A 15,807-nucleotide genomic window follows, 5' to 3' on the forward strand; every position below is an offset into this window, starting at 1 on the left:
AGCCAGAGAAGATTGATGGGATTATTCTTCTGCAGGCGTTATCCCTGCACAGGCAGAAGATGGGTGACAGAGATTATCTCCATCCAGTAATTCACCTTGCACCGCATTTGCTCTGCATGAAGCTCCTCATGATGATCTGGTAGAGGCTGGGAAAGCTTCTTTTTGAATGTTCGTAGTTTCTCCAAGGAATCAGCAATTCTTTTTTCACATTTTCCCCAGTCCTATAATGGAAGCAAAAGAAATTGCATGTCAGTTTATTTTGGTGGGAAGGGGTACTGGGGATTGAGCTGGGGCATTCAACCACTGAGCCTTAGCCCCAGCCCTATTTTTTGTATTTTATTTAGAGACAAGGTCTCATTGAGTTGTTTAGTGCCTCGCCATTGCTGAGGCTGTCTTTGAACTCACGATCCTCCTGTCTCAGCCTCCCAAGCTGCTGGGATTACAGGCATGTACCACTGTGCCTGGTATGTTTTTTGTTTTGTTTTGGAAATAAATTAGAAAACAGGAAAGAAACACTTTTTAATTACAGAGAAAGAATTAAAGTCACATTGATGAACAGTGAGAAGGGGAGTCCACACCCTTTGCCACCACGGGCAGCATGCGGTCATCCTAAGAGTTGAGTCCAACTCTGACTCTGTTACCTTTTAACTGCATGACTTTAGTAAGCTGATAAGCCTGTGTCTCATGTTTCCCAATGAAAATGGAAATAATACAAAGTATAACTGTCAGAGAATTAAAATAAGCAATGGGTGTTAACAAACACAACACCCAGAGAATCATGAATACTCAGCAATGTTATCTGAATCCAAATCTGTCTGCAGAGGCAGGGGTATGATGTGGCAATGTGCCTTTCAGCTAACTTCATCCATAACTGCATTCAACGCCCATGCTCTCCCCAATACATTACAGGGGATAAAAAAAAGAGGATATAAAAACACATAGGAGTAAGAGGAGAGAGAGCGAATGTAAAAACAATGTAACCCTGAGTCTGATTAAATTCATCAATGGTATGAGCCACATGGGTATTAGCTGTCAAAGAAGTGGAAATACAACAGTGATGGGCAGAGTCTTTGACTGGCTTTATCTTGTTACTGATAAAGCAGGTAGCAAAGGGTTGTGTAGAATATAAAAGTCCACACAAACAAGAAGTGGGGGAAGAGAGCTAAGGCACACTTTAAGAAATATGTATCCAGCATGCCACGTAGTGGTAAGTGCTCCCTGAGTGGTAGAGCATGGCAGCATAGAACCTGGGGGTCTCCACGGGCTGACAAAAGAAAACAGGCATTGTGTGGCTTTGTTTTCAAATGTTACACAATAAACTGGTGGCAATGGCTCCCTCTTGGCAGAGATAGACAATTGAATGGTGGTTCAAGGGGAATTTCATTTTGTACTCTATATACCTCAATTATTATGTGAAATTTTATGACACATGTATTTCTTTTGTAATTTAAAAACTAAGGAAAAGAGTGGAAGGAGTAATTAAAAACTAAGAAAAAAATGAAATCTCCACAATGGAGACGGATATTTACAGCACCATATCTACAAGTTAACTCTTATTTGGTATCTCAATGCCATGGAAAAGTAAGTCCAACTAAACAAGTCTCCTCTATGTTGTCCAACACAGCCCAGTCTTTCCTTCCTAGCATTCTTCCTGTCTTCTCTCCTGACACCTGATTTATTTATCCTTTGCAATGACAACCCACAGGTATAACTGTGACTACAACCACAACCATCTATCACTACAACTGTCTTTTGTTTTGTTTTACTGACACAAAAAGTAAGGACCAAAGTAATTCCTACCCAAAGTGTCTTTTGCTTTTAACCGAACCAAAGGTTTGGTCCCACATTCTCATTTCTCTTTAAACTTCCTAGAGTGTATAATCATATTCTCTCATCCCTATAACCAGCATAGTGAGGGTAGACAGGTCCTCTTCCTGCTTAAAATGAACAAAACATCCTCATTTAAATCAGCACACACCCCCAAATCTATAAGAATGCAGTCAGTAATTATTCATTGATCTCACAGAAACAAGGACAACTCATTCTTGTGAAAATACTTTGAGGCATCGGTAAAGCAGGTGACTGTGTAGAATATGGAATTATAATGACTATTTTTGACATACATACTTGGAGCATTAGATTGAGAACTAAAAATAGATAAGTATTATAGCTGTGGTGCAAAGATATCCTGAAATGAAGCTCCAAAAACATTAAAATTTAGTTTTATAATACTTTCTTAAACAGATAGAAGGAAGTAAATGATTCAAAATATAACAAGCTTTAACAAGAGAAGAACAGGGATTTCTCCCTTTCCAAGAATGACTTAGACTGTGAAGCTATAATCAAGTCTGTTTGCTCTATGAATTCTAAGGTAATAGCTTAATGCTGTGGTCTGTAAGCATCTATTAATTCGGATGTTTTATACACCAACCAGCAGACAGACTTGTCTTCGGCAAAGGCAGTGACTCAGATACCATGCCTTATTAAATCTCAGGAATGTCTCCAAAAATCACATCACAAATAAAGAATAATATATGATTAACATGTTCTCTTACAGAGCGAGTTACAATGTTTTAAATCCTTTCCTGAAAGCAAGATGAATTTGGCATATTATATTACTGATGAATTGCACTGTGTGCAAATAATAGTGACTTATAGATGCCTAGGGGTATTTTTGATTGCTTATTTCCCACTCAGAAGGTAATATATCATTAACTAAAATTCAGTAGAACAAATCAAATGGGTGTGTGGACTTTAAACAATAAAAGAGTAAAATCTGCTCCATTAACTTTAGTTATTACCTTTGATCCAAAAAAGTGACAAGTCACTTTAATAGATAATCTCATTGAATTATTGGTGATTATCAACCTACATAATTTAGCATTTACTGTGTTCACTTTTTTAAATGATGACATAAACAATGCTAATTACTGTTATATATTTAGTGCTCAATATGTACCAGGTAATATACCACTTGTCCAGGGATTGGAAAGATTCCAGTAACCAGATTACTTGGTTTACTATGGTTTTAACCAGGTTTAGGGCACATGCCCTTTTTAAGCTCCTGATTTAATTATGTTTTATACCTGGAATTTGAAAATAAGGGTGAAAATTTCTTGGGGCAGGTGTAGCCCAATCCAAGCTCCCTTCAACTTCCTAAGTGATAGTATGCAGTGTGTATCCAACTAAGGGCTTCATATTCCTCCTGGAGATTTTATTGCCCAGCAACCTTCTTTGGTAAACTAAGCCAACTTGAGAGTATCATTTTGGGTTGGTTTTCCCCTGCTATAAAATAAGAGATATCAATCTTGAGAACCATTTTGGAGTTTGAGGTTAGGGAGTGGAACCAATGCTTTGAATTTCTGTCTAATTTTATAAAGTCATCTCATGGCTAAGCCTTAGCAATGGCCATTAATCAGAATTCATAGCATGGACAGGCCTTTTCCAGTTTCAATTACGTTGTTGGGGGATTGTCCTGAAAAATGAAATGCTGAAAATGGAGAAACTTGTCCAGTTCCTGCAAGATAGGGCAAAGTCTTAAATAAAACGCACAGGCTCAAAATCCTGCAGGTATTGCTCAATGATCTTTGAATACTTGATTTGCAAGGAAAACAATGGAGAAAACAGTACAACTATTAAAAGGCCCTTTTACATTGAACCTACTTTCAGCAAGAAAGCCAGTTTTTTCTTCTGCTCCTCCAGGTGCATGCTGGCCAATCTCCATTTCTCTTGGATTTCAGTGAGTTCAGCTTGCAAGGCGGCCTCGGCTGCGCTGTCTGCAGTAAGCAGGAGCTGCTTGCCAGCCTCCACCGTCAGGATGTAGCTCCCTTGTTGTCGCAGGAATACCTTTTCTTTGAACTGAAAGGAAGGGTCACTTTTTACTTTTTCGACTATTCTTCATCCTTTTCCTACTATCAGTATTCTTAGTGGCCCCGCATTAGCATATGCAGCCTGCCCTCTTTCATCCAGCAAGCATTTGTTGAGATGGTACTTTGTGCAGGAATGAACCATGTATAATGAATGAGAACACAACAGGGAAAGGCTTCCTTTCTACCCTGAAGTCAAATACAGTCAGGATATAATATGAGATTTGCTTTATAAAACTGGTGTGCAAAGAACATAGAGCATGGCAGGTACAGCATAGCTTCCCCAAAGTGGTAAAGTGGCTTGGGACTTCTTGAAAGACGCGTGAAGGCAATCTTATTAAGTGATGAGTGGAAGCAGAAGCAGAGGAGAGAACACCTTCCCTCAGGGAACTGAGGATGCGCATGTCCACTGTACAGGAAAACAGGATGTAGTTTTTCAGTGGCTGGAGTATGGGGTGCATGTAACAGAATGGTCAAAGATGAGGCAAGACTACATCTTGCACAGAAATTTGTTCTTTTAGAGTAAAAAGAACTGTGGCCACAGAAGAATATTAAGGAGGTAAGTAATGTGTTTGAATTAAGGTTTTAATAAAAGCATTCAGAAGCAGGGTGGAAAGTGGGATGGAAGAGGGGTGCGTATTGGATATGCTGAGACAGGTAAGAAAGCTACTGTCCATTCAGGTGAGAAGTCATGAATGCCTTATTCAAGGCAGTGGCCATAAGGATGAAGACCTGCAGCAGATTTATATGGGGAGCAACAGACAAGGAGGGGTACAGCTCTACAATGACACTAGGGGTCCTGGACTGATAGACCAGATCGCTGGTGATAACATTTTCCTACACTGGACATGGGAAACAAAGAATGTTGTTTCAGAGATCACAAACTCTGTTGAGGGACACAGAGTTGTTACAGCTGAAATGCACAGATATCAATCTAAAATGTGGCCAGATACAGGAGTTGAAACCATAGCAGGTGAAATGTGACCAGAAGATACCAATTTGCTCCTTTTTTGCTGGTAGTGAGTAGTTGAAGCCCTATCTGTAGATGAGTTCTTTCAAAGACATTTGGAAAAGGAGAACCACAGCACAGTGACCTTGAAAGGAAGAGAGCCCATGAATTAAGGGGGAAGGATGGGTGAGAGTGCTGGGAGGTATCTGTCTCAGATGCCATAGCCCCAGATCTCAGGCTAGTGAAAGTAAGGAGCTGGTTGGGCAGGGATAAAGAACTCAAGGACAGAGCCTTCTCTGGAGTGCTTGCATTACATGTTTAAATTGCTCACAAGTAAAACAGACATAATCAACACATTCTAGCTGGGCTGCAGGGAGCTGCTGTGAGCTTTGGTGTGTGGAGTAGAAGAGGCTCTGGGAGAGGCTGAGGTTTACTCTCACCCCACCATTCAGATGTCTGCAGGGCAATCACTTTGCATTTTCAGTTCACATTTGAGAATAATATTGACTCTAATTCCCCTGTCACTCCAGGGTACCTCTGAAGCCCTGAGGCTAAGGTCAAGTTGGAAATGCAGAAGAGGCTTGAGAACAGTGTGTTCTGCATCCTACCTGCACTTCATCAAAGAGGGTCCTGACTTGTTGCAGTGGCACGGGGATGCTTCCAAGGCCACTCACGGGCAGATAGGACACCTCCACCAACCATTTACGGAGCTTCTCTGCCATCTCCCTGTAGCGTTGCCACTGGCGAATCTGGCTGTCGATGATCCCCCGCCTCTGCTGGGCTCTGCGAATCACTCCCTGCCACTGATTACTGAGGAGGGTCAACTTCAGGTTGAACTCATCCCTGGAGAAGAGGTGATTACACGGTGAAAAGACTGTTCTATCGGATGTAGCCACATAACAGAGGGAGCATACCTTCTCAATGACTGCAAGCCCTGAGAAGTGATCTAAGGCAAAGGATTTAAAATAGATGCTATGGCCGGGTGCAGTAGTACATGCCATTAGTCCTAGCTATTCAGAAGGCTGATACAGGAGAATCAAAAGTTCAAGGCCAGCCAGGGTAACTTAAAAAAGTGCTGAGGTAGAGCACAAATGTAGCTCAGTGGTAGTGTTTGATTAGCATGTGCAAAACACCTAGACCAATCCCCAGTATCATAAAAACAAACAAACAAATCAGTTTAAAAATATTATGCCAAGATCTGCTATGGGGTCTACTGAAAATAATTTTCAAAATTAGACTATTGGTGTAGGTAAATGGTGTTTCCATGTCTCAGTACAGGTCGAAAAATCTATGACAAGACATTGTCACTCTCTTCCTGAGTGTGTGAGTGGAGAGGAATAGAGCAAAGAGGGGATATTACATATATATATATATATATATATATATATATATATATATATATATATATAATGTATAGATTATATATATGAATTTCCTTTCAAAAACAGAAGTCATCTGTCAAATCAAGCACAGTCGAAACCAAATGTGCAAATTAACTTCATGATACTTCCTTAACATTTATAACATCTGTCAAATCAGAATGAGAACATCATGGAATGTGGAATGGTTCATGTGTGCGTTGCTTTGTGCCAGGTAACCACCCAGGATCTCTATGGGGCTCTATCCTCCCTGTGTAGCCCGGTTGCCCTAAGCTACCTGTCAGCACAAGAAACCACTTAGAGCACATCTCCCCACTGCTTAAGCTCTAAACAACAGAGACCATACATGAACTTTGAGAGTCACGTACATTTGTCATCTGGAACCTTCCTATTGTCAGCAGGTTCTAATCTGATGGTTCTTTTTTTAATTGCAACTATCAAAATTCTTATCTTCCAATTTTCTTCTCTCTATTGTTGTTTTTCCCCTAAATGTTAGCATTTAAAATTTAATAGATGTTGGCTTATAGGGGAATTGTAAATTGTATTTATACAACATAATGACTTGAATGTTTATAATATTGTTAAAAAGTTGGCTAAAATATGATAAAGTAAAAGCTAAAAGTTAATTGCATTTGAATTTGTTTTATTTTGAAGGTCTTAAATTCTCAGTAAACCTTGCATTTAAGTTTGGCCTGCTTAGGAAAGAATAATATGGTATCATGTTTTGTTGTTCCAACCTTAACTATGAAAATCTTTTATGTACATCCAAAGAAATAACCACTTAAAAACCGAAATTACTTCCAAAACATTAAAAAAAAAAACCCTTTCACAATAAAATGATTCATTTTCTATTTTTTTTAAATACACAAAGTTAAGTATAATCACAACTACTGGTCCTAACTATGGGAAAGATGTATGCATATAATAAAACAAATGAACAAATGAATTTAATTCTCTAAATATCACCATGGAAAGTCGATAAGATAAATAAAATATTGTTCCTAGGAAATGTAAATACTGCACAGAATTGCCAATTCACATGCTGTAAATTGGAAGAGAAGCTATGTTTTTACCTCTGAATTTTTATTAAAGAGATAATTTGAAGAGGAAGAAGTATTTCAGGTAGAATGTAATCAGATTTATGGTGACAAATCATTTTCAAACATGGAGGAAGTTTTGTGGCCTGGGAAGGCTGGCTGTGCAGACTATAAACTAGACCCAGGGGCGCAGAGTCAGAGTCTGCTGCTCCTTGGTTTTGTGACCTTGGTCAAATCAGTCCACATTTGTGGGTCTCAGGTTTTTCATCTCCGAGTAAGAACGATGGACTAGTGATATCCATCCTCCTTTTAGGAATACAATTTCAATAATTGCACGAGAATATCAGAAGCATCTGTTTATGAACCATTGATACAATTCATTCTGATCTATTCATTAATTCCAGTCTCTACAGATGACTAGCGAAGGTTGGCTAGGTGATTTCCAATTACTCTATGTCCTTCGTATCATATAATAGCTGTTCTCTAAAAGGATTCAATACTCACTCATTTCAGAGATTCAGACAAGCCTTCCCTCCAATTACTGAGACTCCACGATAGTACAATTGCCTTGAGAAGATTGGCTATGTGCCCTCTAATATGCTCATTAAAAGGAAAATGACTAATTTACTGGAAGTTTTCTTCATAATAAGTTATCAAAGATCCTACCTGTCATCAACTTGACCTTGTTCTAGAAGACGTTGCCCATCAATAATGATTGAGTGTAAAATCTGCTGACGGCTGAACATCTCGGCTTGAAACAACTATAATTTTAAAAAAGAAGAGCATACTTTTAGAGTTCCTAATTTTAGTGACCAGTTTTCTGATAACCTTTCAAATGCACTGGGTATAGCAAGACTATGGAAAATATCTCCAGCTGAATCACGATGAGTGTGAAATCCTGACATGTAGGAATAATTATTTTTAGACCATTAATTAAAGTAGGCTTAAAGTTTGGTTTTTGGAATAAACTTAATGACTAAAAGTAGATGTAGGTTTCCCTTCTTTCTCTTTAAATCCCTCAATAAGGTAAGTTGATGAATAATTTGTGTTCTGGTCTTTCTGAAATGTTTTTCAAATTAATTAGTTTAATAAAACTATTTCATTATTAAATCAATAGAAAGGTCTTTCAAATTATTTCCACTGTTTTTAAACAGTTTGGTTGAGATATTATTCACATGTCATAAAATCTGCACATTTAAAATGTCCAGTTTAATAACTTTTATTATATTCCAGACTTGTGCCACCATCTCCATGATCAATTTTAGAATGTTTTCATCATCCCCAAAGAAATTCTGTCCTCATTAGAAATTAGACCCCATTTCCTCCCAATTCCCAGCTCTGAGCAACCACTAATCTACTTCACATCTCTATCAGTTGCTTACTCTGGATAATTCATATAAATTGAGCCAAGTAACATGTGGCCTTTTGTGACTGGCTTCTTGCACGTGACCTTTTCTCCGTTCATCCACATTGCATTATGCATCAGTATCTTGTTTTTAATATCACTGAATAGTGCTTACATTTTATTTACACACTCATCTGTTGATGGACTTTGGGTTTTTTTCTACTTTGTCTATTATGAAGGTACTGCTATGAACATACACTTGTCCAGGTTTTGTGCGGGATATACTTAGGGATGGCATTACTGGGTTATAAGGCAATTCTGTGTTTAGCATTTTGAGAAATGATCCTCTGTTTTCCAAAACAGTTTCACCACATTACAGTCCCATCAACAATGCACATGGACTGCAATGTCTCTGCAACTTCACCCATATTTGTCATGATTTTCATTTTAGCCATCCTAGTGGGTGAAAAATGGTGTCTCACTGTAGTTTTGATCCATGACTTTTATGTCCTCATCTGTCAGCTCAGTAAAACTGGATTTGAAAATATCTACCTTTAAATTTTTTATTTTTAGAATTCCAGCAAAACATTTTAAAATTCATTTTATTCTTTTTTAAAACAAGTTTCTCTCAGTTCTTAGGTATGTCCCATCCTTCTATGAGCATCTATTTGACAAACACCAATACATAGCAAAATATGGTTAGAGTTGGCAAATTAATTCATATACTATTTGTATGTAGTTCTTTCTCCTTATTTCTTGAGAAATAATTATAATACAGTTCGATTAAGAGATATGCTTGGAGATATTTGACAGATTGGTGTCTTGCTATAAAATTAATATGTTTTTTAAAGAACACATGATTTTCATTGGCCCAAAACTTTTTGCTCAAGCATATTCTCTTAAGCAGTTAGCCTTGGCAATGGTATGCAGTCTACAATGCAGTTGGAAAACTGTGTGGCTTTCTGCACTCCTTTTCCTCTCTAGCTCTATCTCCAATATGTAGCCTTAAGCACAACTCTAGCACTACGCATTACAAAGTATTGATGCTTGACATATGTCTACAAACAGCTTTGGAGCAGAGAACTGGATCACTTTTTTTTTTTTTTTTTTTTTTTTGTCAACAGCTTCTAGCAATTAGAGAAATTCAAATTAAAACTACACCTCACTCTAACCAGAATGGCAATTATCAAGATTACAAGTAACAACAAATGTTGGCAAGGATATGGGGGAAAGGGAATAGTCAAACATTGTTGGTTGGATTGCATATTGGTACAACCAATCTGGAAAACATTATGGAGTCATCAGAAAGCTAGAAATGGAACACCACTTGACCCAGCTGGCCCACTACTTGGTATATATCCAAAGGTGTTAAAATCAGCATACTACAGTGACACAGCCATATCAAAGTGTATAGCAGCCCAATTCACAATAGGTAAGCTATGGAATCAACCTAGATGCCCATCAACAGATGAATGGATAAAGAAAATGTGGTATATATACACAATGGACTATTATTCAACCATTAAGAAGAATGACTTTATGACTTTGCCAGCAAATGAATGGGTCTGGAAACTATCATGTCAAATGAAATAAGCCAGTCCTAAGAAACCAAAGGTCAAATGTTTTCTCTGTTATGTGGAAGCTAACCCACAATAAGGAGCAGGGAGGGGAAGAATAAAGGTTCAGTAGATTAGACATAGGAAATAGAGAAAGGATAGAAAAAGAAAAGGCAGTGGAATGAATCTGACATAATTTTCATATATATATGAAAACACCACAGAGAATCCCACAACAACAAGGGTTCTAATTAGAATAAGACATATTCCATGCTTGTACAACTATATCAAAATGGATCCTACTGACATGTATAACTAAAAAGACACAATAAAAAATATTTTTTTTGTTTTATTTATTTTTTTACTATTTTTTTTCTTTTTTTTATTGGTTGTTCACAACATTACAAAGCTCTTGACATATCATATTTCATACATTAGATTGAAGTGGGTTATGAACCCCCAATTTTACCCCAAATGCAGATTGCAGAATCACGTCGGTTACACATCCACAATTTTACATAATGCCCTAATAGTAATTGTTGTATTCTGCTACCTTTCCTATCCCCTACTATCCCCCCTCCCCTCCCCTCCCATCTTCTCTCTCTACCCCATCTACTGTAATTCATTTCTCTCCTTGTTTATTTTCCCATTCCCCTCACAACCTCTTATATGTAATTTTGTATAGCAATGAGGGTCTCCCTTCATTTCCATGCAATTTCCCTTTTTTCTCCCTTTCCCTCCCATCTCATGTCTCTGTTTAATGTTAATCTTTTCTTCCTGCTCTTCCTCCCTGCTCTGTTCATAGTTGCTCTCATTATATCAAATAAGACATTTGGTATTTGTTTTTTAGGGATTGGCTAGCTTCACTAAGCATAATCTGCTCTAGTGCCATCCATTTCCCTGCAAATTCTATGATTTTGTCATTTTTTATTGCTGCATAGTACTCCATTGTGTATAGATGCCACATTTTTTTATCCATTCATCTATACTTCTCAGAGGAGGATATACAATCAATCAACAAGTACATGAAAAAATGCTTACCATCTCTAGCAGTCAGAGAAATGCAAATCAAAACCACCCTAAGATACCATCTCACTCCAGTAAGATTGGCAGCCACTATGAAGTCAAGGATGTGGAGAAAAGGGTACACTTGTACATTGCTGGTGGGACTGCAAATTGGTGAGGCCAATTTGGAAAGCAGTTTGGAGATTCCTGGGAAAGATGGGAATGGAACCACCATTTGACCCTGCTATTGCCCTTCTCGGACTATTCCCTGAAGACCTTAAAAGAGCATGCTACAGGGATACTGCCACATCGATGTTCATAGCAGCACAATTCACAATAGCTAGACTGTGGAACCAACCCAGATGCCCTTCAATAGATGAATGGATAAAAAATATTTTAATAACATTAAGAAATGAAACAATTATCCCATTAAAAAAAAGATATTAAAATTCAAACTTGCAAAAATGATGCATGTGACAGACAAAAACTCATTTTTCCCAGGTGGAAGTTAGTAGCATCTTCCAAAAGCCAAGAACGTCTTGGTACCCGCCAAACTACTGGCATTACCCACCTCATGTGCTCTCTGCTGTTCCAATAGATGCTGATAGTTGCCTGAAATCTCTACTGCTAACTTTTGTTCCGTTTGGACCAAGAATTCCATCCATGTTTCACATTTTTCCAAGAAAGTCTGATGTTGTAGTAAAAATGACTGCAACTTACTGACAGAATGAAGGATATGTAATAATAGTTATTTTGCTCTTTATTCTTATACCTCTAACATATAAAACTAGATTAAATATTCTCTGTCTCCAATTCTAACTGAATCAGTGCATAGCTTTCATGCTGTGTAGCAAAATTTAAAAAAAAAGAAAGATTGAAAAAAGTAACAGTTTAAAATATTACATTTTAAAAATAATGAAAATTTTGCATGTCCCTCAAATATATTTTTACTTTAGAAGTTTTTTTCCTGAATATGAAAAACCACTTTACAATTTGAGTTTCCCACATTTAGTATTCAAGTTTTTCAAAACTAATAGAATAACCTGAAATTTGTAAATACACACAAATCATAAACTTTTATTGGGCTGACAGATTAGGGTTTTGGTTTCGATGTGTTCCCCCTCCAAAATTTAGGCCATGAGGACTTCCCCTTTGTGAGTGATGGTAAAACCGTTAAAAGGAGTCTTCAGGCTGCCTTTGGCTCTCTTGGCCTTCCCCCATTTGAGGATGCAGCATCCTGCCTCTCTGGAGGATGCAGCAAGAAGGTACCATCTTAAAGAAAGTAGCTCACTAGAAAATCAATCCTACTGGCACCTTGATCTGGAACTTCCCAGACTCCAGAACTGTGAAAGAATACATTTCTTTTCTTTCTAAGTTACCCTGTCTATAGTTATTTTGTTACAGCAACATAAGCTTCTTCCTTTAACAAAACACACTAAGCCAACTGGGGAGACCAAAATATCTTGTTTACCTGAATCTTTCTGTAGTCTGAGAGGAGTTCTGAGACCAGTGGCGGTTCAGATTTTGCATCCTTTTGATTTCTTTATCATTCAGCGGTAGCCTATATCCCAGTTCATTTAGACGGTCTAAATCTGGAGCCATGCTGCTGAATTTTAACATTTGTCCCTGCAAACAAGATTGAAAGGCAACTTCAGCATCAGTGTCAGAAAAGGCACCAGTGTTTTAAGGCACAAAGTGAGTTTCTGATTTCAGGAAGAAGCTGGTCTTTGGCCTTCTAGACCACTTCCCTGCAATCTCCAGAGGTACAAATAAGGAAAAGCTGAATCTCATCAGCTTACACCACTATGGCTGTTATGCTACCTAACTACTCATTACCCTTTTTTGGGTGTTAATAGGTTGGTTTATTATTCACATGATTTATGTAACTCATATGCAATTCTCAGTAGAAGTGACAAAGGATGAAAATTACACTGAAAAGGTTTATTCCTAATCTTCTATATTTAATTTATTTATGTTTATTGCTTCATTATTTAATAATAATAATGGTTATAACAGCATAGTTAACATGTATTGAATTCTTACCATGAATCAAACATTGTTGTAATAGCTTTATAAGAAATCACACATTTTAAACTCAAAACAAACCCAGGAGCTAAGTACCATTGCTATTCCCTCTTTACAAACGAGTAAAGAAAGAGACAAAAACCTAAATAAATTGCTCAAAACCATCCAGGCAGTAAGAGACCCAAAAGTTGGCTGGGCTCTTTCTGGATAGAATGCAATTTCACCTGAGCTTTGCAATGACACGTGTTGCTTTAAAAGCGTCACTCTTAGGTCCCTGAAAGGAAATAGGTCTATACCAGTTCTGAGTTTTCCTGAAGCTTCTGAGGAAAGACACTAGAAGATGTGGGAGGAAGACGCGGATGCACGCACCTTCAGTTCTTCCATCCTCTCCTGGATGGTGGAGAGGTCAGAGGAGTGGGTCGGGTCTTGCTCTTGCAGTATTTCCTGGGCTTCCACCATCCAGCCCTCCAGAGCGTCTAAGCTCTTGGCAAAGGTTTCATAGTCAACTACTCCAGCCTTTTTTCCACAAAAGAAATTGGTATTTTAGTGAAATATATTAGTTTTTTAGTGAAATCTCATGAAAGGGTAAGTGGATTTGGAAATTATTTTTCACATTGTTATATCAAATTGACATTTATGAGATGCTATTTCTGAAAAACCAAGGTTATAATGATTTAAATTTTCTTTTCTTTATTTATGTCATTTTTCTAACAAAAAGAATTATTTCTAGGTACCATTAACCAATAACTGAAATTATTCTCTAAATAAATTATGAGACATTTGAGAAAATTCCAATTCTTGCAAAAACCTAAGTTAAATATGAATATTAATACTGAAGCCACTTACTATTTATTAATTGGACATACTATAGAGGCAAGCATGGTTTAGGGGTTTGTCACCTAGACTAATTTTAAAATTACATTGAAGGCAACAAGACCAAACCCCTTACCTTCCTCTGCCCCCCAATGGAACTTCCAAGTTTGCTTTCTTTTAATTGTTTGGTCCTGGGGGAGGCACTGCATCAATGTGGAAAATTCCATTTCCTGTGTCTATTCCCAGACACTGTAGGCCACCCAGTTCATAACACACACTGAGCATGAGCTCTGTACCTGTAGCACGGTCTGCTGTTTGCAAAGAGCCTGCTCCAGGGCACCTAGGTGTTGAGTCAAAGAGAGCTGATCGGACTGGACGGCTGAGGCTGCTGAAGCACCCACTTGCTGCTTGAGCTGCTCTCCCAGCTCATGGAGAACAAAAAGGGAATCCTTCACTGACCCCAGTCCTTTGAGAAGGTCCTGTAGGAGATGAAATCATTATGCCCACCAGGAAACATCGTGCCATTATAAACAGAAGTCAACAAAGGGCCACCCACCTAGGTAGATATAGACACAGATGTCTGTCTAGATGCGTGGCCCTTAGTTGTGGATGGGCACAATACCTTAATTTTTTATTTATTTATTTTTATGTGGTGCTGAGGATCAAAACTGGTGCCACATGGATGCTAGGCAAGTGCTCTACCACTGAGCTACAACCCCAGCTCAAGACATAGGCAATTCTTAATTGTGAAAATATTATACTAAATAACTTTCAACAGCAAAAAAAAAAAAAAAGACTAGGAAGCAAACTCAGTTTTTAAAAATATCAATCATGTGTATGAACATTCTAAATACATGTGTTTACATACCTAACACACACACACACACACACTCACACACACACACATACAAGTACTCTTTTGGTAATAAAAGCTGCATAGGTTCATTAGAGTTTATTGGGGAAAAATGTAGAAAAGCATACATAAAAAAGGAAAAGAACCCTAGTAGAAGCAATAACTAGAAACATTTTGATAATTTGTTCCTGTATCTTTATGTGCTTGGTATCAAATTAAAGACACAGTGCTATGTTTTAGGTTATCCTACTTATTTTAATCACATACACCAAGGATTAGTGCAGCCATGGTATCTTGTATATGTATCTTTTATGGTTACAACCACCACCACTTCAGCAGGGTGTAGCACCCAGTGGTGACTCAGGTGAACAGGGTAGGATGGTCTGCACCTCTATTCTTTCTATGGCATCTCTCACCTCCACAATTTGTGCAGCCCATTAATGCTCAAAAATACATGTCAGATAATAAATTAATAAATGTTTCACTTTGCTAATATATTAAGCATGCTATGAGAACCAAAAATTAAGTAATTAAAATGAAACAAACTATTAAAAAAATACATGTCAGAGGAAATTCCCTGGTTCTGGTTTCTACCCCTGCTAAGAGACAACAAGTAGCTACTTTGATTTCTGCTGGTCCCCACCCAGATGCGGCAGAGAGTACAGAACCTGCCAGACCTGCACAGGGACCACTGCGAGAGGAGGAAAAATAAAGGGCTCTGTTAACCTTGACAGTGATAGCAGATGACTCAAGAGAATTGAACAAATCTTGTAGGGAGGGGTAAACTATGTGGAAAAAAAACACCATTTTATCTTCATTATACATTTTAATCTCTTCAGCTTTAAAATGATTATTCAGACTGATTACTCAGAATGTATTAAACTTTTATTTCTATAGTTTTCATAACTTGCCTAATTCTAATAAACTAATTTGGAAATGTTTAAAAGAAGACTTCTATGAGGAGCCCACTAAAATAAAG

General features: G+C 37.7%; 1 protein-coding gene across 4 annotated transcripts in view; it reads right to left on the reverse strand.

Annotated features, from left to right (window-relative positions):
* SYNE1 (spectrin repeat containing nuclear envelope protein 1) overlaps nt 1-15,807 on the reverse strand; it is a gene marked incomplete at its 5' end in the record, with an annotated part of 432,633 nt that overhangs the window by 59,564 nt on the left and 357,262 nt on the right. For all 4 annotated transcript variants that reach the window (XM_081295717.1, XM_081295719.1, XM_081295718.1 and 1 more), the window contains 8 exons: nt 96-221; nt 3,664-3,858; nt 5,424-5,658; nt 7,898-7,992; nt 11,709-11,856; nt 12,609-12,763; nt 13,532-13,678; nt 14,272-14,454. In XM_081295717.1, coding sequence (XP_081151843.1) covers nt 96-221; nt 3,664-3,858; nt 5,424-5,658; nt 7,898-7,992; nt 11,709-11,856; nt 12,609-12,763; nt 13,532-13,678; nt 14,272-14,454 — 1,284 coding nt within the window. The remainder of the gene's footprint in view (nt 1-95; nt 222-3,663; nt 3,859-5,423; nt 5,659-7,897; nt 7,993-11,708; nt 11,857-12,608; nt 12,764-13,531; nt 13,679-14,271; nt 14,455-15,807) is intronic.

Source organism: Spermophilus citellus (assembly GCF_964194105.1).
Source record: "Spermophilus citellus genome assembly, chromosome: 5".
Lineage (NCBI taxonomy): Eukaryota > Metazoa > Chordata > Mammalia > Rodentia > Sciuridae > Spermophilus > Spermophilus citellus.